The following is a 16,293-nucleotide window of genomic DNA, read 5'->3' on the forward strand; positions in this document are numbered from 1 at the left end:
GTGTGTGTGTGTGTGTGTGTGTGTGTGTGTGTGTGTGTGTGTGTGTGTGTGCGTGTGTGTGTGCGTTTGTGTGTGTGTAGCCTGTAACAAATATTGGAGGGACTATTTAGACTGGCAACAACAAAGCAAATCAAATCTAGGATGTAAACAACAGGTTGGGGAGGAAAAAATGACAATCCTCAGTGGGGATTGAGCAGCAGAAAAACACTGCATACCAAATTCACTGGTTGTTTGTCTTACTCCTGCCTGCACACTTAAGGAAATAAGCAAAATTTGCGTATTTAAACTATACATTTCCTCAGACTAATGGACATCTGTTGATTGTTTATCAGATCGGAGATGGACAGACCATTTCCTCTGTCCTGAGGGGTATAGCAGAGAGGAGGAGGAGGAGGGGATGTGACTGTGTGTTCCCCCCTTCAGCATCTCAGTTATCAAAAATCACACAGGCCGAGTTTGCGCTGCAGAAGCCGTTACCAAGGCAACTGGAGAGGAAGATGCTCTAGAGGCAACACAGTCTAAAGGGGGAAAATTACACATTGTTTTTGCGCATGAAATAAAGCGATGCACAAGGGCACATTTTGGTAATCAGCGCATCGGGCATGCAAGCTGCACTAACTCCGTATAGTTTGGACAAACGTGCATTATTCATAACCATAATCGGACAATAAATGCAGTCCGAAGGGGAGAAAATCATTTTATGGTGTTGAATTAATCATTCGCAGGCGATCTTTCTTCTAATACAAGCAGCTAGGCATTAACGTATTTCATACTACAGATAAAACATATATCTTTTCTATTTTTTTAATATAATTTATGTAGCTGCAGCAAACTAATCATCATCAAATTAACAAGCACGAGCAAAATAAAAATGTGCACGCCCGAAACGCAACTCGCAAGGTTTTGAATTCAAAATCTAAACGCAATCCGCGCACATCAACATGTTGCTCGGTTATCCCCCGCTAAATATACATAACCCAGAAAAAGCTGCATTTCTCCGATCAGCGGCACCTGTACGGAGACAAAGGAGCGCTGGCAGGCAGCGCTACAGCAAAGCGCTCGAAAAACAAGCACTGTACGTTCACACTGCACCGCATTCACGCGCACACTGCACTAAACACTTAACATGTACATCGGAGGGAATAAAGAAGCTTATTTTATGATCAGATGGATAACTTACCGAGTCGAGGTTGACGTGCGATAAAATGGCGAAGGTGGAGAGGCTGTCACACACGCATTTGGTTCTGAATGAATGAACGGGCACCGCTCTGCAGCTCCGAGCAGACCAAGACCCAAGCAGAGAGGAACTGCACAGAGAAGGAGAGGGAAGGCAACAACGGGTTAGGAGAGGAGAGATCAGAGAAATCTCTCGTGTGAATGTCTCTTGATGGATTACTATTATGGTTTTTGTTATATAAGTGGTGGGAAAATATGTATATATAAAACATATCTATGCATTCAAATACCGTTTATGTGAATAAATAATTTTTTCTATAACATACTACGACTGAACTGTTTTATTTTAGAACTTATTTGCAGGTTATTTTCTTTTTGATGGGTCCATCTGTGACATAATTAGTGATAAAAGACCTTCATAAAAGTCTTAATCTCCAACAGTTCTTGCTACATACTATCTTTCTTCAGCAGACATGAGATAAAAGGCAAACAGATGTCCAACTTATGGAGGACAAGAAGACAAAGGACAAGATGTTCCCTCTTTAGAAATAGAAGGACAGGAATATGGAGGCGATGTGAATTGTGATCCTTTCTCAATTTTGAGGAAACCTACACCTCAGCACCACATGTCAGATGCCAGAGAGCACAGGGGACTTTAAGGCAATGTCCAGCACCCTCAGGCTCTGACTGGGTGGTAAACAGAGAAGGGTATTATAGCCAGCAGGTCCAGTCTGGTATAGATTGCCATGGCAGGACAGCTGCAGGGTAAAACTATTATGACTGTCTACATCTAAGTAGGCTGGGCTGCACTTTTTAATGTGCACTCTGTTTGAGCTGTGATAGGCTAAAGGTTGCATGTTGAATTGTGATGAAAGGCAGGTCTTAAAAAGCATGTGTGACCCCATTAATGTCACAGAAAAAGACCATGTCCTGCGATGAGAGCACTCTCAGACATATGCAGCTCTGTAAGCAAACAGCGACCCCCCCCAACTCCCGAGCTCCATCTTCTGCCATTTCCACCGTCTCTATCCTGCCATTAATCACATCCGCTGTCAAAAAAGAATCTAATTTGACTACAGGCACATGCCTTCTCTCTGAAAGTATACGAGTTAATTACATTTTCTCAGACTCTGGTTATTATGTGAGGTGCAGGTGTATTTTCTTATCAGTCTTTCTGAAGTATACAAGTCTATCTATATGCAAATTGTCCACCTGTGTATTGCTCAAGAGTGGCATAATGGGTCTGGAGGCTGACTGATCCAGGGCAAGTCATTCAAATGGATGTAAGCATCTTTAAAAAACTAAACTTCCAAATGCCACAGACATTAACCTCAGCGGTGGCGGATGAGCATAACTGAGAGGAAGGAGAGGGACAGTGTCCATCGTCTTTACGCTGACACTCTGCAGTTGACCTAAAGGTGCAGCAGTGAGCTCACTGTGATGCTAATAATGAGGTTAGAGGTTGTATTTCTCCCTCTTCGGGATGTGGTTAGTTTAAAGTGACGAAGGAGACTGTTAGATCAAAGTGAAGTGTCACTCAGTTGCAACCAGTGTGGCTCATTAGGGCTGTCATTTCTCGCATCTGTGTGCTTTGCAGTAAGTGTGTAAGACAGCTGATTGAGTCCTAAAGCTTCAGGCATGGGGCTCAAAAAAATGAACATGTTGTGGCATTCCTCTGTGTTGCTGTCAAAGTGATTGACATGAAAAATGGATGAGAAATTATTGCTCTCTCTGCGGTGAGAGTAAGATTAACAGTGGGTAGTGCCGGGGGAGTGGAGGGGGCTGAATAGCTATTGTGGGGACGTCAGCTCTACGTGAGGAGATAAACAGCAGCTAGCACCAGATCAGGTGACGAGACCATGCAGGACTTCATGTGAGTGATGGTTAGACGCACATATAAGAAGAAAAACAACTTTAGTCACCACTTACGTTTCGCTTTCGTCCCATGAGAGGCACGTCTCGTTTATGGTGCCCTGCAAGAAGAGGCAGATGGAGAAGAAAGTGTGAGGAATCGCTACAGAAAAGGGAAACGCGTGGGTTGGGACACCTTACTATAAATGTGTGAGATGCAACAGCTTGCTGCCAGCCACCTGCCCACATTTCTTACACTCTCTTGTAAAAGCATGCATGAAACTAAAAACAGCTCCTTATCAGCACAAGAGGCTAATCATTACGCATGATTTGTCATCATCATCATTCACCATCATCATCAGCAGCCGACCACTTGGCTGTGCTGTGATCTTCCATGAATTTCAACTGACACAAGTAAAGTAAAAGTCACAGTGTCACTGAAAATGTCAGTAAAATGTCAGGCCTTGTGCGCTGTAGTGAGCAAACAGCCAGAGGGGGGTGATATTTATTCGTGAGGCTCCATTAGTTTGGAGAACCATTAGGGACTCACATTATGAAGGTGGGGGAATTCGATCTCAACGGGGGATGACAGCAGAGTTGGGTTGGGCTTGACGATTACCGTCACCACCTTAGAATTGAGGAGGGTAGTGTTGCTGTGGAGAAAGAGGACATTTCAATGAGACATTACAGCAGAACGAACGCGGGTATGGTCTGATGTAAGGCTTAGCAGTAAAAATGACTCATAAATGCAAGAAAATACAGGAGGATAAAGTCAAAGGGGCGCCATCTAGTGGCTACAAAATGTATTTCATGGAAGGCCAGTTTCATACACATAAAAGCAGAGAGATTGTATTACCTATGGAAGGACAGAATGGATGCAAGGTTTCTGTAGAGGACCATGCCAGTCACAATCGCATCGCTGCCATCTAGAAAAACACAAGCAAAAAAATAAATCATGTTCACAAGGCTGCATGTTGGCTGATCTCCCCCATAAAATAAATTATGTAAAAATGATATCGATACACGTTTGTTAATTCTCACCTGACTGCTCAACGGACAGAGCATCACGGGACACTGTGACCTTCTCCTCAGAGGTCCTGACCCAGTCAGACGTGTCTCTCCAGCCCTTCAAAGTGAAGGTGAAGTTGGAACTTGTAGCCGGAGAGCGCTTGTGAATGCTCAGCACTGAGAGGAACAGAAATTTAGACATTATGGCTTTTTGTTAGTAAACAGCACTCAGAGGTCATCTATTTCAACTCTGTTTATTTTATACTGCAACAGCTGAAAAACTGTCTGAATGAACTGATGCAAACTGCGCCAAGGACACTGCAGTTTCGTGTGTAGTGCTAGCTGACCATAGTAGTCACTTCCCACTAAATTCTGTGAGAATGTCACCTTCACTGAGCCAAAACAGCCATGCAAATTGCAGAAAGTGATTCAGCGTGTGACGTTTGTATTACACGCTGTAGTGCTAATTGAAAGTTTGATAAGTTTGTGCAAAAGGCACCACACGCATGTTATGCTAAAAATACTGCCGCAGCATTTTGGAGGTGGCATAGCTGATGAAGATGACAGCCTGCTGCCGTTTGTATGTTCAGATACACAGCGGCGAGATTAAGATTGATGGACTCTCCGGGTGGAGAAAGGACAAATCACTCTGAGCAGACATGAGAGGGACAGAGAGAGGCTGGCAGAGGAAATTGGGGCTCACCTAAATTCTCAGTGGTTTCATAAATTTCCTGAAAGCCACTCATTTGCATCCCAATCATGCTCACAAAGTCTTCAACGAGGCGGAGGAATTCCTTAATAGTGGCACCCATCTGGTTAAGAAAAAGACAAAAGAGAGAAGGATAGGAGTCAATAACAGGTGAATTCAGTTGATTGAGTTTGATTGTATAAAAAGCGTGCAAATGGATTTAATTGTGTAGAAAGGCAAAGTCGCAGTTCCTTAATTACATGTTCATATCTAGTTTTCCTGTCCCTCTGACTGTTAGGGTTGTGATTATTCTTTCAGAGTGCTCTGCAGTGGACTGAAAAAAGAAGAAGAAAAAATGTTTCTTGCTGCTATGCAACCTCGGAACTTCCTTAAGGCCATAAATGGGCAGGCTGTTGATTCATACTGAGGTTTTTTCGTCCACTCTCTCCTGCTCAGTGGAAGGGAGGGCTGCCCGACTTGCGTGTTTCTGACGCACAACTGCAGCGATGTGGGCGCAAGGTGTGTGCTTGCATGAGATGTACAGCTTGTGTCTCCCTACAACAGCCATCAGTATGTAGGATGGCATGGAGGCTCACAGATTGCCGAGTGGGAGTAGTGATTTTCCCTGATTCAGTTTCTCTCTCTCCCTTGCTGTCACCTTGACGTGCTTTTCTCTGTGTCGCATTGGCCTTAGTAATCCACCCTCCTGTTTTTCAGTTTGTACACAAACACGTGTTTGCAAGATGCGGTGGGAGTTTTCTTCTTTTTGAACTTTTCTATCTAAAAAGTCTTGTCTCTCTTTGGGAACTCAATTAGTAGGAGTTGTTTCATCACTCGCTTTAGCAGGAACACTGACAGAGCATCATGAAAGTGGGAGGGGGGAATATGTTCTTCCCGGTCTGTTGTAAGAACAACTTAAGAACATATTTAAACAAATTGAGAAATTCTAGATGTTAGAGCCATAATTCTAATTATTTTCTTGTACATAATCCCATCTGGAGAATGTCATGAAAATAGACTCTTTTTCTCCAGCTTGCTCGCATCTACTGTGAATCACTTGTGTATGAACCCCCTTATCACCTACCAGCTGTGCTTCATCCCATTTGTCACGATGTTCCTCCTTCAGTAAGTTGCTGATGGTTTGGACGTAGTTCTGCAGATCATTAAATAGAGGCAGAGGTGTAAGAAGGTGCCAACACCGGTGCTTTTTGAATTCCTTGCTGACAAGTCTTAAGGCCTCACCTCTATATCGGAGTTGCTCAGTCTCAGCCTAGTTTCTTTGTAGAGTTCAGTGGTGTTCTTCAAGATCTCCATGATGGCCAAGATGTCGCCGCTGTAACTTGCCCCTTTATCAGAGGAGGTTCTCAGGCGTGAGATCACCTCAGCGACCCCATCCACGCTTCGCCCCATCTGTGCTTTGGCGTTGTAGTCCCTCGACTACAACAGAGAGTCAAGAGGTTAGTCTGAGCCTTTGCGCTCCCAAAAAACAGATGAGGCATTTAGGATTTTAATTAACTGGGGCATGTTTTTCAGGGCTTACCAGCATCTGAATGTTTTCATAGTTCTTGGAGACACACTTGATGTAAGTTGGGTTCTCCCAGGAGGCGAGGCCAATAGCATCAAGAGTGCAGCGGCGCAGAATCAGACCTGTTGTAAAGAGAAAGCACAATCTTGTTTTTGGCATAGTGGGGGGTTATAGTTTAAGCACCCAAGGGGCGGAAATAAAAACTACAAATCACATCAAACATCAGTGTTACTCTACCTGAGGCATTAGCAGGGCAGCCAGTGGCAGCCAGGTCTCCAGCGGGGGTTTGCTTCCACACGACATCTCCAGTGATTTGCTCGGGGCAGATCTCATGGGGTTCTGACAGGTAAATGAATCAAGTGAGATAAGATAGGAAATCTATTTTCTTTGTATTTGGGCTGCGCTGTACTGAGACTATGTTTATTTATTGTATCAAGACCACTAACCAGGGCATCTCTTGTCATTGCAGCGCTTATGCTCTCTAGAATCACCAGGGCAAGGCTCTCCTCCAAAGAAAGGCCCTTCACAGACCCTCTGCCTCTGCTGGTTGCCTCCACCACAAGTCTTGCTGCAGCTGCCCCATGAGCTCCATTCATGCCAGCGTCCATCAACTACACACAAAATATTTTACAGCATTAACTCTGTACTGTGATATGCCTGATTCATTTCTTTTTTTTCTTTAAGTGAATTAGATATATAGATATAAACATATATAAATATATATATGTGTATATATACATATATTTACCAGGGCACTCTTTCAGGAAGCAGTCGGCTGTCTCTTTGAAGCTGCCGTGGCACTCTGAACCCCCGTAAGATGGCCCGTTGCACTCCCTGGTTCTCTGCATGGTGCCATTGGAGCAGGTGGTAGAGCATGGAGTCCAGGCAGACCACTCATTCCAGAATCCGTCCACTAGAGGGAGGCAGAAGAGCACGTTCGCCGGAAAGTTATAACTTTGTGAAGACATGACAGGCCCTCAGGCCAGAGGCATCATAGCACAGTCACCAGTACATTAACATTTCACATGACCTACTTTTTTGAGTTTAAACGAAACAGAAAGTTGGAGCTCAGTAATCTGCCCTTCAAGCATGACTGCATGTACCTTTCACCCTCTAAGATCCACTCTCCTTAAATAGAACACACGCAATTACACTGACCACGGAAGCCATCTTTCTTGTAATGTATTTTTAAATAAATTACTCAGAAATGCAACTAAGATTGAAGATTGACTGACAACAGAAACCAATTTTCACATCCTATTTTTATATTTAAGAGCATAATAACCCTGAAAAAAAAAAGAAGAAAGAATCAAAATTGTTATTAAATGCTGTCCTGAAATGATAAAATAGATGTAATATTCCTCGTGGTCTTTAGAAAATTTGGTCAAAATAAAGAATTAAATTACAGCAAATAGGCAGCTAAGGATGACTTAATTTCCTAAACATTTCAGTTTCAAATTGAATTTATAATCCTCTCAGTAAATGACTTTGCCAACTCTCTGTTTCAAACACTAGCAGTGATTTAGCTGTAGACGACAGAGACATCTGCTGATAGTAAAATGCAACTGCAATAAGATTTTATTCTGATTTAAAAAATAGAAGGAAAAACACAGACTAAACCAGCTGTGAACAAAGTAGGGAAAAACTAACAAACTGCTGCTGTGACTTCAAAATGAGTTTAATCTTTTCAGTGCATGTGTAGGTGGCTGAATGACCGTGAGCATATTATGAGTCACTGGCAGTTGTTATAAAGCTACTGACTAATGCCCACCGATGATTTTATTCTGATGCGTCAGATGTAATATCAACCTGCCACTGCAGTCGCTGTTTGTGATGGTGGTGATGCCAATAAGTGGCTTAATTAGCTCTCGTCTATGAATCACTTCGCCAAGGGGGGTTAAATAGCATATCCAGGGTCAGTTGTCATAGATTTTTAAGGACGGTAGTAAAAGAACACGAGTCCAGTAGAACTCATTTGATGAGGATTACGTATGTCTTTTTTATACTTACACTTAAATAAGCACTTACAGTCTAAAGGTTCATGACTCACCTGGGCAAACAGCAATGTTGCAGAACTTGGTTTGCTTTGCGGGGCCACGGCAAGGCTCTCCGCCATTCTGGGGCTGCTTGCATGTGCGGGTACGATCACGATAGCCGCGGCCACAAGTGGATGAGCACAGGCTCCAGGGGGTCCACTCATCCCAAGCACCATCCACTGCACAAAGGTAACACAAGGGGGTATTTTGATGAAGGATATTATAGAACACAGGATGAAAATGTAAGCTTTAATGTCCTGGAACATTTTATAAACTCTCCACTAGGTGGGGCAGTCAGCTAGGTGGAAGATAGTGAAGTTTCCTTGATAATGACAGTCAGCCCTTTTTTTCAGGCTCTTAATCTCAGTTTGTGAGAGCTCAGAGATGTTTTTATAACTTGTCTGCATCTCGTTATCTCCTTTACTTTTGTGATTGATGTTGCATAAAGGAACCTAATTAAGAGATAATGGCTTCTACTTGTATTATACACTTCAAAGACGTCAGGTGTCTCTCCAATTTTCTACATCTCTCTCTGTTTTTTTTCTTTTCTCCTTCTGCAGCATTAAAGAGAATCAACCAGGGACTCACCAGGGCAGACAACTGTGTTATTACATGGCCGGTTCTCGCGCAGGGGTCCGGTGCACTGGGTGGTGAATGAGGAAGTAGCACAGACACGGCTTCGGCCCTGCCAGCCCTCCCCGCAGGTAACTGAGCATGCACTCCAGGGGGTCCACTCATCTGTAGTAGCATCTATGAACATGATATAATAGAGGGTCATCACAGCCCCTTAACACTCAGAAATGTTAGGATCATAATTAGATGCCCTGAGTAACACCTTTGGCTTGGATCACAGTGTGCAAAAGTGTTAACAAGTGCTTGCTATCTCACCTGTTTGAGTGGCAACAACTCCATGGTTAGAATCATCAGCATTGTCCCTTCTCAACCCAATTATGGCCCGCAGACCCTGGCTCTTGTTGCGCTCCTTGCCTGAAAGAGTTTGAAAATTACGCCATTACACTACTTAATCTGCATCATCTGCACCATCGTTCTCAGTTGCATGACTAAATTAGAGCTGGGCTTACCAATGCATGCCTGAGAGTTGCAAGCCCGCCCTTCCTCCACTGTTCCCTCGCACGCGGTATCATCAGGCTGGCAGGCTCGGCTGCGCACCTGGACTCCGCCACCGCATTCCTGACTGCATACGGACCAGCGGCCCCAACCAGACCAGCCCTCTGCAGGAAGAGATAAGAGGGAGAGAGATATTGAGCAAAAGTTGGAAACTTAAACTGTTGTAATGTAGCTGATTTTCAATCACATTTCCAATAAAAGAACAGGAAGTGAATAATATATGTTTTATGTAAAGACAATGAGCAAGGACGATTCTTTATAAGCAATACAAGTTCAATTTGAAATGATGAATGTTTGCTTTTAACCACATGGTGTGAACCACAGCAGAGCAGTGTGTGTGTGTTAGCCTGACTGGTGCGTTGCTATGACAACCTCAAGTGCGGCACTTCGATTTCTGGTGCCAGCTGGCTGTGAGTTCTTTGTGTTCTTCTCTGCCCCGGGCTAACAGACAAACATGCCCTCTATCTCCCCCTAAGACTAAGCCTCCTTGTCAAGCATCTAGATAAAATGAAGAGCTGACTGTGTGTGCAGTTCAGGAGGTCCTGCCACTTAGGTGTGAACATGCACTGGCGAATTTCTCTAACACCTTTGATTTACCCCTCATTACTCTGCGATGGTTAAGTACACAACCTCTGCCTATGGCCCCGCTCTGCAGACGAGGATCATTACCTTAGCTCCTCTTCAGACACACACGCTAACAGACGAGTTGTAGAAAGCATGCAGAGCTGTGGGGTCTTGTACAACATTATCTAACCACCCCAACAACAGTCTGACCTATTTGATTATTGCTAAGCAAATAATAAGCAAGCCAGAACATACTTGGGGAAAAAAGGGGGATTGAGCACAAATCAAAACACTCAAGTTACAAACTTACTGATAATCTCAGCATCACGTCCATTGTCTTTGGGAATGGGAAGGCATTTCTCAACATAGACACCGCCTCTGTAGCAGCTTCCTGGCTTCCTCTTTGGGACCTCCCAGCACTGGCAGGGGGTGTTCATGATGCCACAGGGGTAATCATGGGTGCTACTGGACAGGCACTTCTCCAGCCACTGGCACAGCATCTGGCAGGCAGGCATACTTGGGTTCCTCTTCCCCACGACCAGAAACTCAGCCTTGAACTCACTGACATCATTCTCACCGTTCACAATCTGCAGGCCGTTTCGTGGAGCAACCTTGCGCATCTGCAGGAACTGCTTGCTTGACTCCAGATAGGTGACAGTGGTTGTACCATCGCACAGCCTAACAACCTCATCGAAGCTCTCCATGCCCAGGTAGGTACGGGAGGTCTCAATGAAGGAGTCGAACTGGAAGGTCCGGATCTGGCGGGGCACGCAGGACTCGGTGGGCTTGGTGATTTTCATGTAGACGGTGTAACGGCGAGGATCAGGATTCTGCAGGGTCCAGGAGCATGGTGTGGAGTGCAGGGTGGTCGTGGAAGTGAAAACACCAAAGAAGCGGCTCTGTTCCAGGGTAGCACAGGTGGGAGAGGCAGGTCCAGAAGGAGTGCAGGAGGTCAAACCGAAGAAGAGCAGGACGAGGGCCACACAGGGGCCGGTAAGAGCTGACCACGCCATTGGGTCGGCTTAGATAGAGGATATTGTTGATATAGCTGTGATTTCTGGTTTAACCAGGTCGTTTCTTTGACTTCTTTGTTGCAAGTTACTGCACTCAGATCTCTTACTTATCTTCACAACCCCTCTCAAGAATTGTTGGATGCTTAAGTTTTAGCAATTCAGACAATGTGCCATGTCTGTATCAAAGAGGAAGCTGCAGAAAAACAGAGAAATGAAGAAGAGGAAAAAAATTGTCAGTATGCACTAACATCTAACTAATCAAAACAAAACACCACATATTAGTATGCATGAGAGGCGCTTTCTTCAAATACAATGCATTTCTTCCACTTCCATGATATGCATTTTAATTGGCCCTATTGTCAGACTAATATTTATGCATCAGGAATCTTCCTTTGATCTGTATCACAGCGTTTCGGGGTATGTTCAGTGATCTAAAATGCCCTGTTCTTTGGGACATAATTACTCAGGCAGTGCAATTACAGTCCTTCACAGCAAGCTGGTATCTCCAAGCTTTTGCTCTTTCCTCCCACACACTGAACTGTACTGCGAATCGTGTGCGTCAGTCTGACGTTCATACAAGCATTGCCACTGGCAACCACAGACGCCTATTAGTTCCATCATTTGTGCAATGTGCCCCTGCTATTGAATGGTAAACAAGTGAAATGGTTAGTCTGTGTGTGATTTCATATCCTGCTATGGCATTTCTAAAATTGCTTTTGCATTACATACCATTGCAGTGAGTGAAATGATCTATGCAGCTATGGTGACTAATGCTTGTCTTCTGTGCATAATTAGGGAAAAAGCATGCATTTTAGGCGAGGTGCATGCACATATCATACCTGTGAATCACTGAAACCCACTCTAGTGAACCATTTAATTCTGCTCTGCTGAAAAGCTATATGCATGCACATTAGACATCTGCTGCATTCTTTACTTTTCTTTATTTTGTCTTACTAATCCTGCAGGCATACTTTGTACAGAACTTGCTTTATCTTGTAGAGACTCCAACCTTTGCCACTATATGACTAATCCTGCCTGGAAAAGCAGTGCACAGTCACTACAAAGTCTGTGTAGTCGACTGGACTCACAGAAGAAATGGCCAAGATGCTCCCTGAGCTCAGACGGGAGGACAAAACACTGTTGCTCAGCAACACCTTTTAGGGTTATTCTTTTTCATGTTCAGCTATACTTGACTGATTGTTGTCAGTGCAGCCCACTGAAGCTATCATCCACTGCGACATTTAATACATAAGCTGTGATCAGGAATTGTAAGATATGTGTATGCAGGATACTAAACATGTTATTTCAGTAAAAGCCTGTATCGGCTACATGTTGCCATAGGGTTAATCATAAAGGTGGGGCAGCGACACAGCCACACAATTGATGCCTATAGTGGCAGTCACTTTGAGAGGCACCTGCACTTTTCAGGCAGAGAACTCATAATTACTTTCCTCACATCTCGTTTCACCTCTCTCCATCCATCCCTGCCTCTCGCTAACCCTCCCTCTCCTCTTTTTGAGCAGCGCAGCAAAGACCTCTGCTTTGTGTAGGTGGGTGTCTCCCACCCGCCTCCCAACAACCGGAAGCTCCATGAATGGGCATCGGATGAGACACAGAGTGAAAAGAAAGGTCCAGCTGTCTTTGAAAAAGTCTGTGTTGCTCTCTTTCAACACCCCCACCCTCCCTGCTCACCCTCCCCATCCACCCCACACCCAGTCTTTCTGCCCCTTTCGTCTTGCTTTTTCCATTTGCTGTCGTCAACAAAATTTTTGCATAGCGGGCAGCATAAAAAGCAGGCAGATTGTCGTTATGGAGACGGGGTTATTTTTTGCAGATCAGTGTGAAACACATAAAAAGTGCAAAATAACAATCCGCAGCATGCTGTCTGCTTTTGGTGGCATACACAGTTCCTCTATGGCACATACAGCAAGCTTTGCATTACTCGTGTCAGGTGCAAAGAAACAATTATACTTATTAATGCAAAAAGCAAAAAAGCATCCATTTGATGAAATGTTACATTTGCACAGGCTGTTAAGAAACACCTGCAGATGTTTAAGACATCTGCATGAGTCTTGGCCAGGTCTCTCTTGTAAAAGAGAGTTTTGATCTTAATGAGACTTTTACCTGAATAAATAAAGAACTATATTACTGTGTAAATCAGAAAGTTATGATAATTTCCATGGGTTGTAGTAAGCACTGAGTTCTGATTTGGTTAAGATGTGATGAAGAGGATAGTGTTGAAATTAGTCAGAATATTATCTCCCAGAAGAGATATTTAATATTAAAATCCATTAAGACAAACCAATTACTTTTAATCTGATGTAACACTTTGAAAGCAGATACGTTTAGTTATCTAGATTTGTATCAACTGAAATGTGAAACTTAAGCTTTTCTGTCTGAATGCTGTTTGAGATGGAATCTGTCTCCTTCTTCACTGGTAGATTTGTGTGTATGTATGTTTGAGTGCAGTAGAGGAAGGATAACAAACAGATAATCAGTATTTCTCGACCTCTGTCTTTTCTTTGCAAGCTGCTCTCTTTTGCTGAACTGAACTCAAGAAAAGCAATTTCTGAAGCCATTACTGATTGTGCTTCATCCACAAATTGCTCGCTTTTTTGTTTGCTGCACCCATTGCAAGTAGTTGCACACGTGTGCAGGAAACTAGATCACTGGAGATGGCTTTGCTACAGTAAAAATATCAAACAGCGAAACTCAACCGATTGCTCACATGGACTCTAGGCACCTGGAGGCACAGTTTGCAGAGTGCATGTGTGTTAAATAAACTCAGTCTGTAGGCTTTTTTCAGGGATGCAGACATTTCTTTTTGCTGTGCAAAGTCTCTGTCTTAGTTATCGTTGAAATCCTGCTACATGGAGTAGTCAGACGATGTAAGCTGTTGAGGGCATCACTTAAAAAGCATCTGCAATAGTTAAATGTTCTGCTTTATACAGTTCAAAAGATTCTAACATCTTTCACAGCCACACCCAAATCTTCCATGTAGTCTAAAAGATACAGCTATACCAGAAACTTCTGTCAAACAACCTGTTGCCAAAATCAGAGCGGCATGACATGGTACTATCGCTACCCTTCCAGGATTGTTGAGCTAGAACTTTCTAACAGTTCAGAGCAGCTGTGCGGATCAGCTGTAGGGGCTGTTAAAGGAACAAACATGGGTTACACACAAGAGCTGAATAACTACAAAGAACAACAACAGAACGATTCGGCAGAAACGCTTTGCACGAACAGAGCAGATCAGATCACTGACAGGCGAGAGTTTCAGCACCACAGACAGCGACTTACAAGTGACAACAAACTCCGCTGCCGGAGGACAACACTCATACACAATCACTTTGTAACTTTCAGTGTTCAGTGTCTTAACAGCATGTTAAGTTATGAAACACAGAAAAAACAAGCCCGCACTCACATAAGGCACGTTTAAGAGATGAAGCAACGAAAGAACGAAAAAAACACTTGTGCTCTTTTCTTACCTTGAAAACGTTTTCTTTGAAGTCTGGTCAGTGGCTCTCTAACCGATCGCCCAGGTATCTGGAATCTGGACACGGATAGCAGCTGCTGAGGATATCTCAAAGTCTGACCCGACTCAAAGTCTTGAGATCTGCGCTCTGGCCAAAACTTTCGCAGTGTTTGACGCCGCGAAAAGGATGCGCCAGGTCCAGCCCGACCCAGGAGGGTCGATCCCAAGTTTCAGTGCAGTCCAATCTCACAAGCAAAGAAATATAAAGCGACTCTAACCAAACTCCAAAGAGTTTACTACCAACTTTGTTTAGTTGCTATATCCAGAGAAACTGGTGTATAGCGGAGTGACAAATTGGTTGTATCGGAGCTCCAGCAGACAGTCCGCAGAACCAAACGCCGTGGTCTCGCTTGTCTTTTCGCTCTAAGCTCCAGGATAAATGTTGGTACTTCTACTCCCGGCTTCGGAGTCTTCTTGCTTGTGGTCTTTGCACTGCAAGTGGGTCCAGTCTGAGTGTAGCTTGTGGCCTGCTCTTGGTTGTATATATCCAACCCCGCCCCCCCTGCTTCAAGTTGGAGTTTGTGCGTGGATGGAGTACTGAAGTGAATGAGACAGCACCAAGACGGGGGGAGTGTGCGGGGGAGACGTGTTTGTGTGCGTGCGCGCGTGCGTGCCAAAGTGTGAGAGTGACTATGTCAGCGCACGGAGGAGGGAGGGAGCCTGAAGAGAGGGGAGGGATTTGTGCAGGGAGACAGAGACAAACGATTATGAACACCAAACTACGCAGATATCAACGCAGAGCCAAAGGTACCGGAAAGAGGATCAACGAAATAGGTGTGCAGCCACGGGGACGACATAAAGAGATGAATTGTCCTCACATAAACACGAACGCAACACAAGACTTTGTGTGCGCGAACGCTGGACATTGAAAGATACGTTTTTGAAAAACGTGGCTTTACAATAATAAATATTATATTAATTATATTATGACATTAAATATCATATAGCGAACATGATTATGTTTTTTAATGTCAGACACATTTGATTTGTGGCGGAAACTCATCGAGGGACGATCCCCTACTTTAGATAAGGGAAAAGTAAAAGTTGTTAAACGGTCATGTGGGGGTATTTTGCAAGCTCACACGTGCATCGAACATGATGTATGCAAACGGCGGTATCTCCTCGACCAATTAAAAGTCGAGGTGTGGTGCAGACGGTGTGGTAATGCAGGAGGAAATACGGGCGCGCACATTCTTTCCGTCTGTACTCGCACTACGCACACACACACACACACACACACTCACACACACACACACACAGGACTAGGCGCCCCCCCTCGCCTCCCTCCCTCTCTCTCTCACTCTCTCTCTCTCGCTCTCTCTGGGGATGTGGGTGGATCTGGGTAGTTCTCGAAGTGTGAAAGGGATAACCTAATGTGGGTGTCTGCCTGTTGGTGTAATGTTGGCTTGATTCCTCTCCTAGCAGAACTACATGACAGAAAAAAAGAGATCGGAATAAATAAATGACTGCCCAAACAGCATGATTCAGGAAGTGTAAAGCAGAGGAGCTACAACAACTGATCATCAGTCATTGTCCTTTTTTGTATTTTTTAAATTCTGTCCCGCAGTTTCATCGCGGTTAGTGGGAGGGAGGAGTCATGCTGAGTTGTGTTGTGATGGCATGGGAATCTTCTTTAAGTGCGGAGTCACCACAGACTTACAAAGTAGTACATTTAAAGGGGTGTGTGTGTGGCGCATATTCAAGTCAGGAAGGGACCAACTTGACCCCCTAGTTTTGTGGTTAAGGTGACCTTCAGAGCTGAATGTGTT

General features: G+C 44.2%; 1 protein-coding gene across 1 annotated transcript in view; it reads right to left on the reverse strand.

Moving 5' to 3' along the window:
- The window catches only part of LOC102289498 (adhesion G protein-coupled receptor B1), a 23,041-nt gene extending 7,976 nt beyond the window's left edge, over positions 1-15,065 (reverse strand). The window contains exons 1-18 of the mRNA XM_005927643.3: positions 14,478-15,065; positions 10,287-11,182; positions 9,367-9,516; positions 9,173-9,271; positions 8,873-9,034; positions 8,299-8,463; positions 6,997-7,161; positions 6,695-6,859; positions 6,486-6,587; positions 6,264-6,370; positions 5,966-6,160; positions 5,808-5,876; positions 4,739-4,847; positions 4,069-4,212; positions 3,884-3,953; positions 3,578-3,680; positions 3,106-3,149; positions 1,181-1,307 (exon numbers count right to left, since the gene is read on the reverse strand). Of these exons, the coding sequence (XP_005927705.1) occupies positions 1,181-1,307; positions 3,106-3,149; positions 3,578-3,680; positions 3,884-3,953; positions 4,069-4,212; positions 4,739-4,847; positions 5,808-5,876; positions 5,966-6,160; positions 6,264-6,370; positions 6,486-6,587; positions 6,695-6,859; positions 6,997-7,161; positions 8,299-8,463; positions 8,873-9,034; positions 9,173-9,271; positions 9,367-9,516; positions 10,287-10,989 (2,679 nt within the window). The 5' untranslated portion in view covers positions 10,990-11,182; positions 14,478-15,065. The remainder of the gene's footprint in view (positions 1-1,180; positions 1,308-3,105; positions 3,150-3,577; positions 3,681-3,883; positions 3,954-4,068; positions 4,213-4,738; positions 4,848-5,807; positions 5,877-5,965; positions 6,161-6,263; positions 6,371-6,485; positions 6,588-6,694; positions 6,860-6,996; positions 7,162-8,298; positions 8,464-8,872; positions 9,035-9,172; positions 9,272-9,366; positions 9,517-10,286; positions 11,183-14,477) is intronic.
- Positions 15,066-16,293: the final 1,228 nt, after the last annotated feature.

Source organism: Haplochromis burtoni, unplaced genomic scaffold (genome assembly GCF_018398535.1).
Source record: "Haplochromis burtoni strain Fernald_Lab_line unplaced genomic scaffold, NCSU_Asbu1 Contig_90, whole genome shotgun sequence".
NCBI lineage: Eukaryota > Metazoa > Chordata > Actinopteri > Cichliformes > Cichlidae > Haplochromis > Haplochromis burtoni.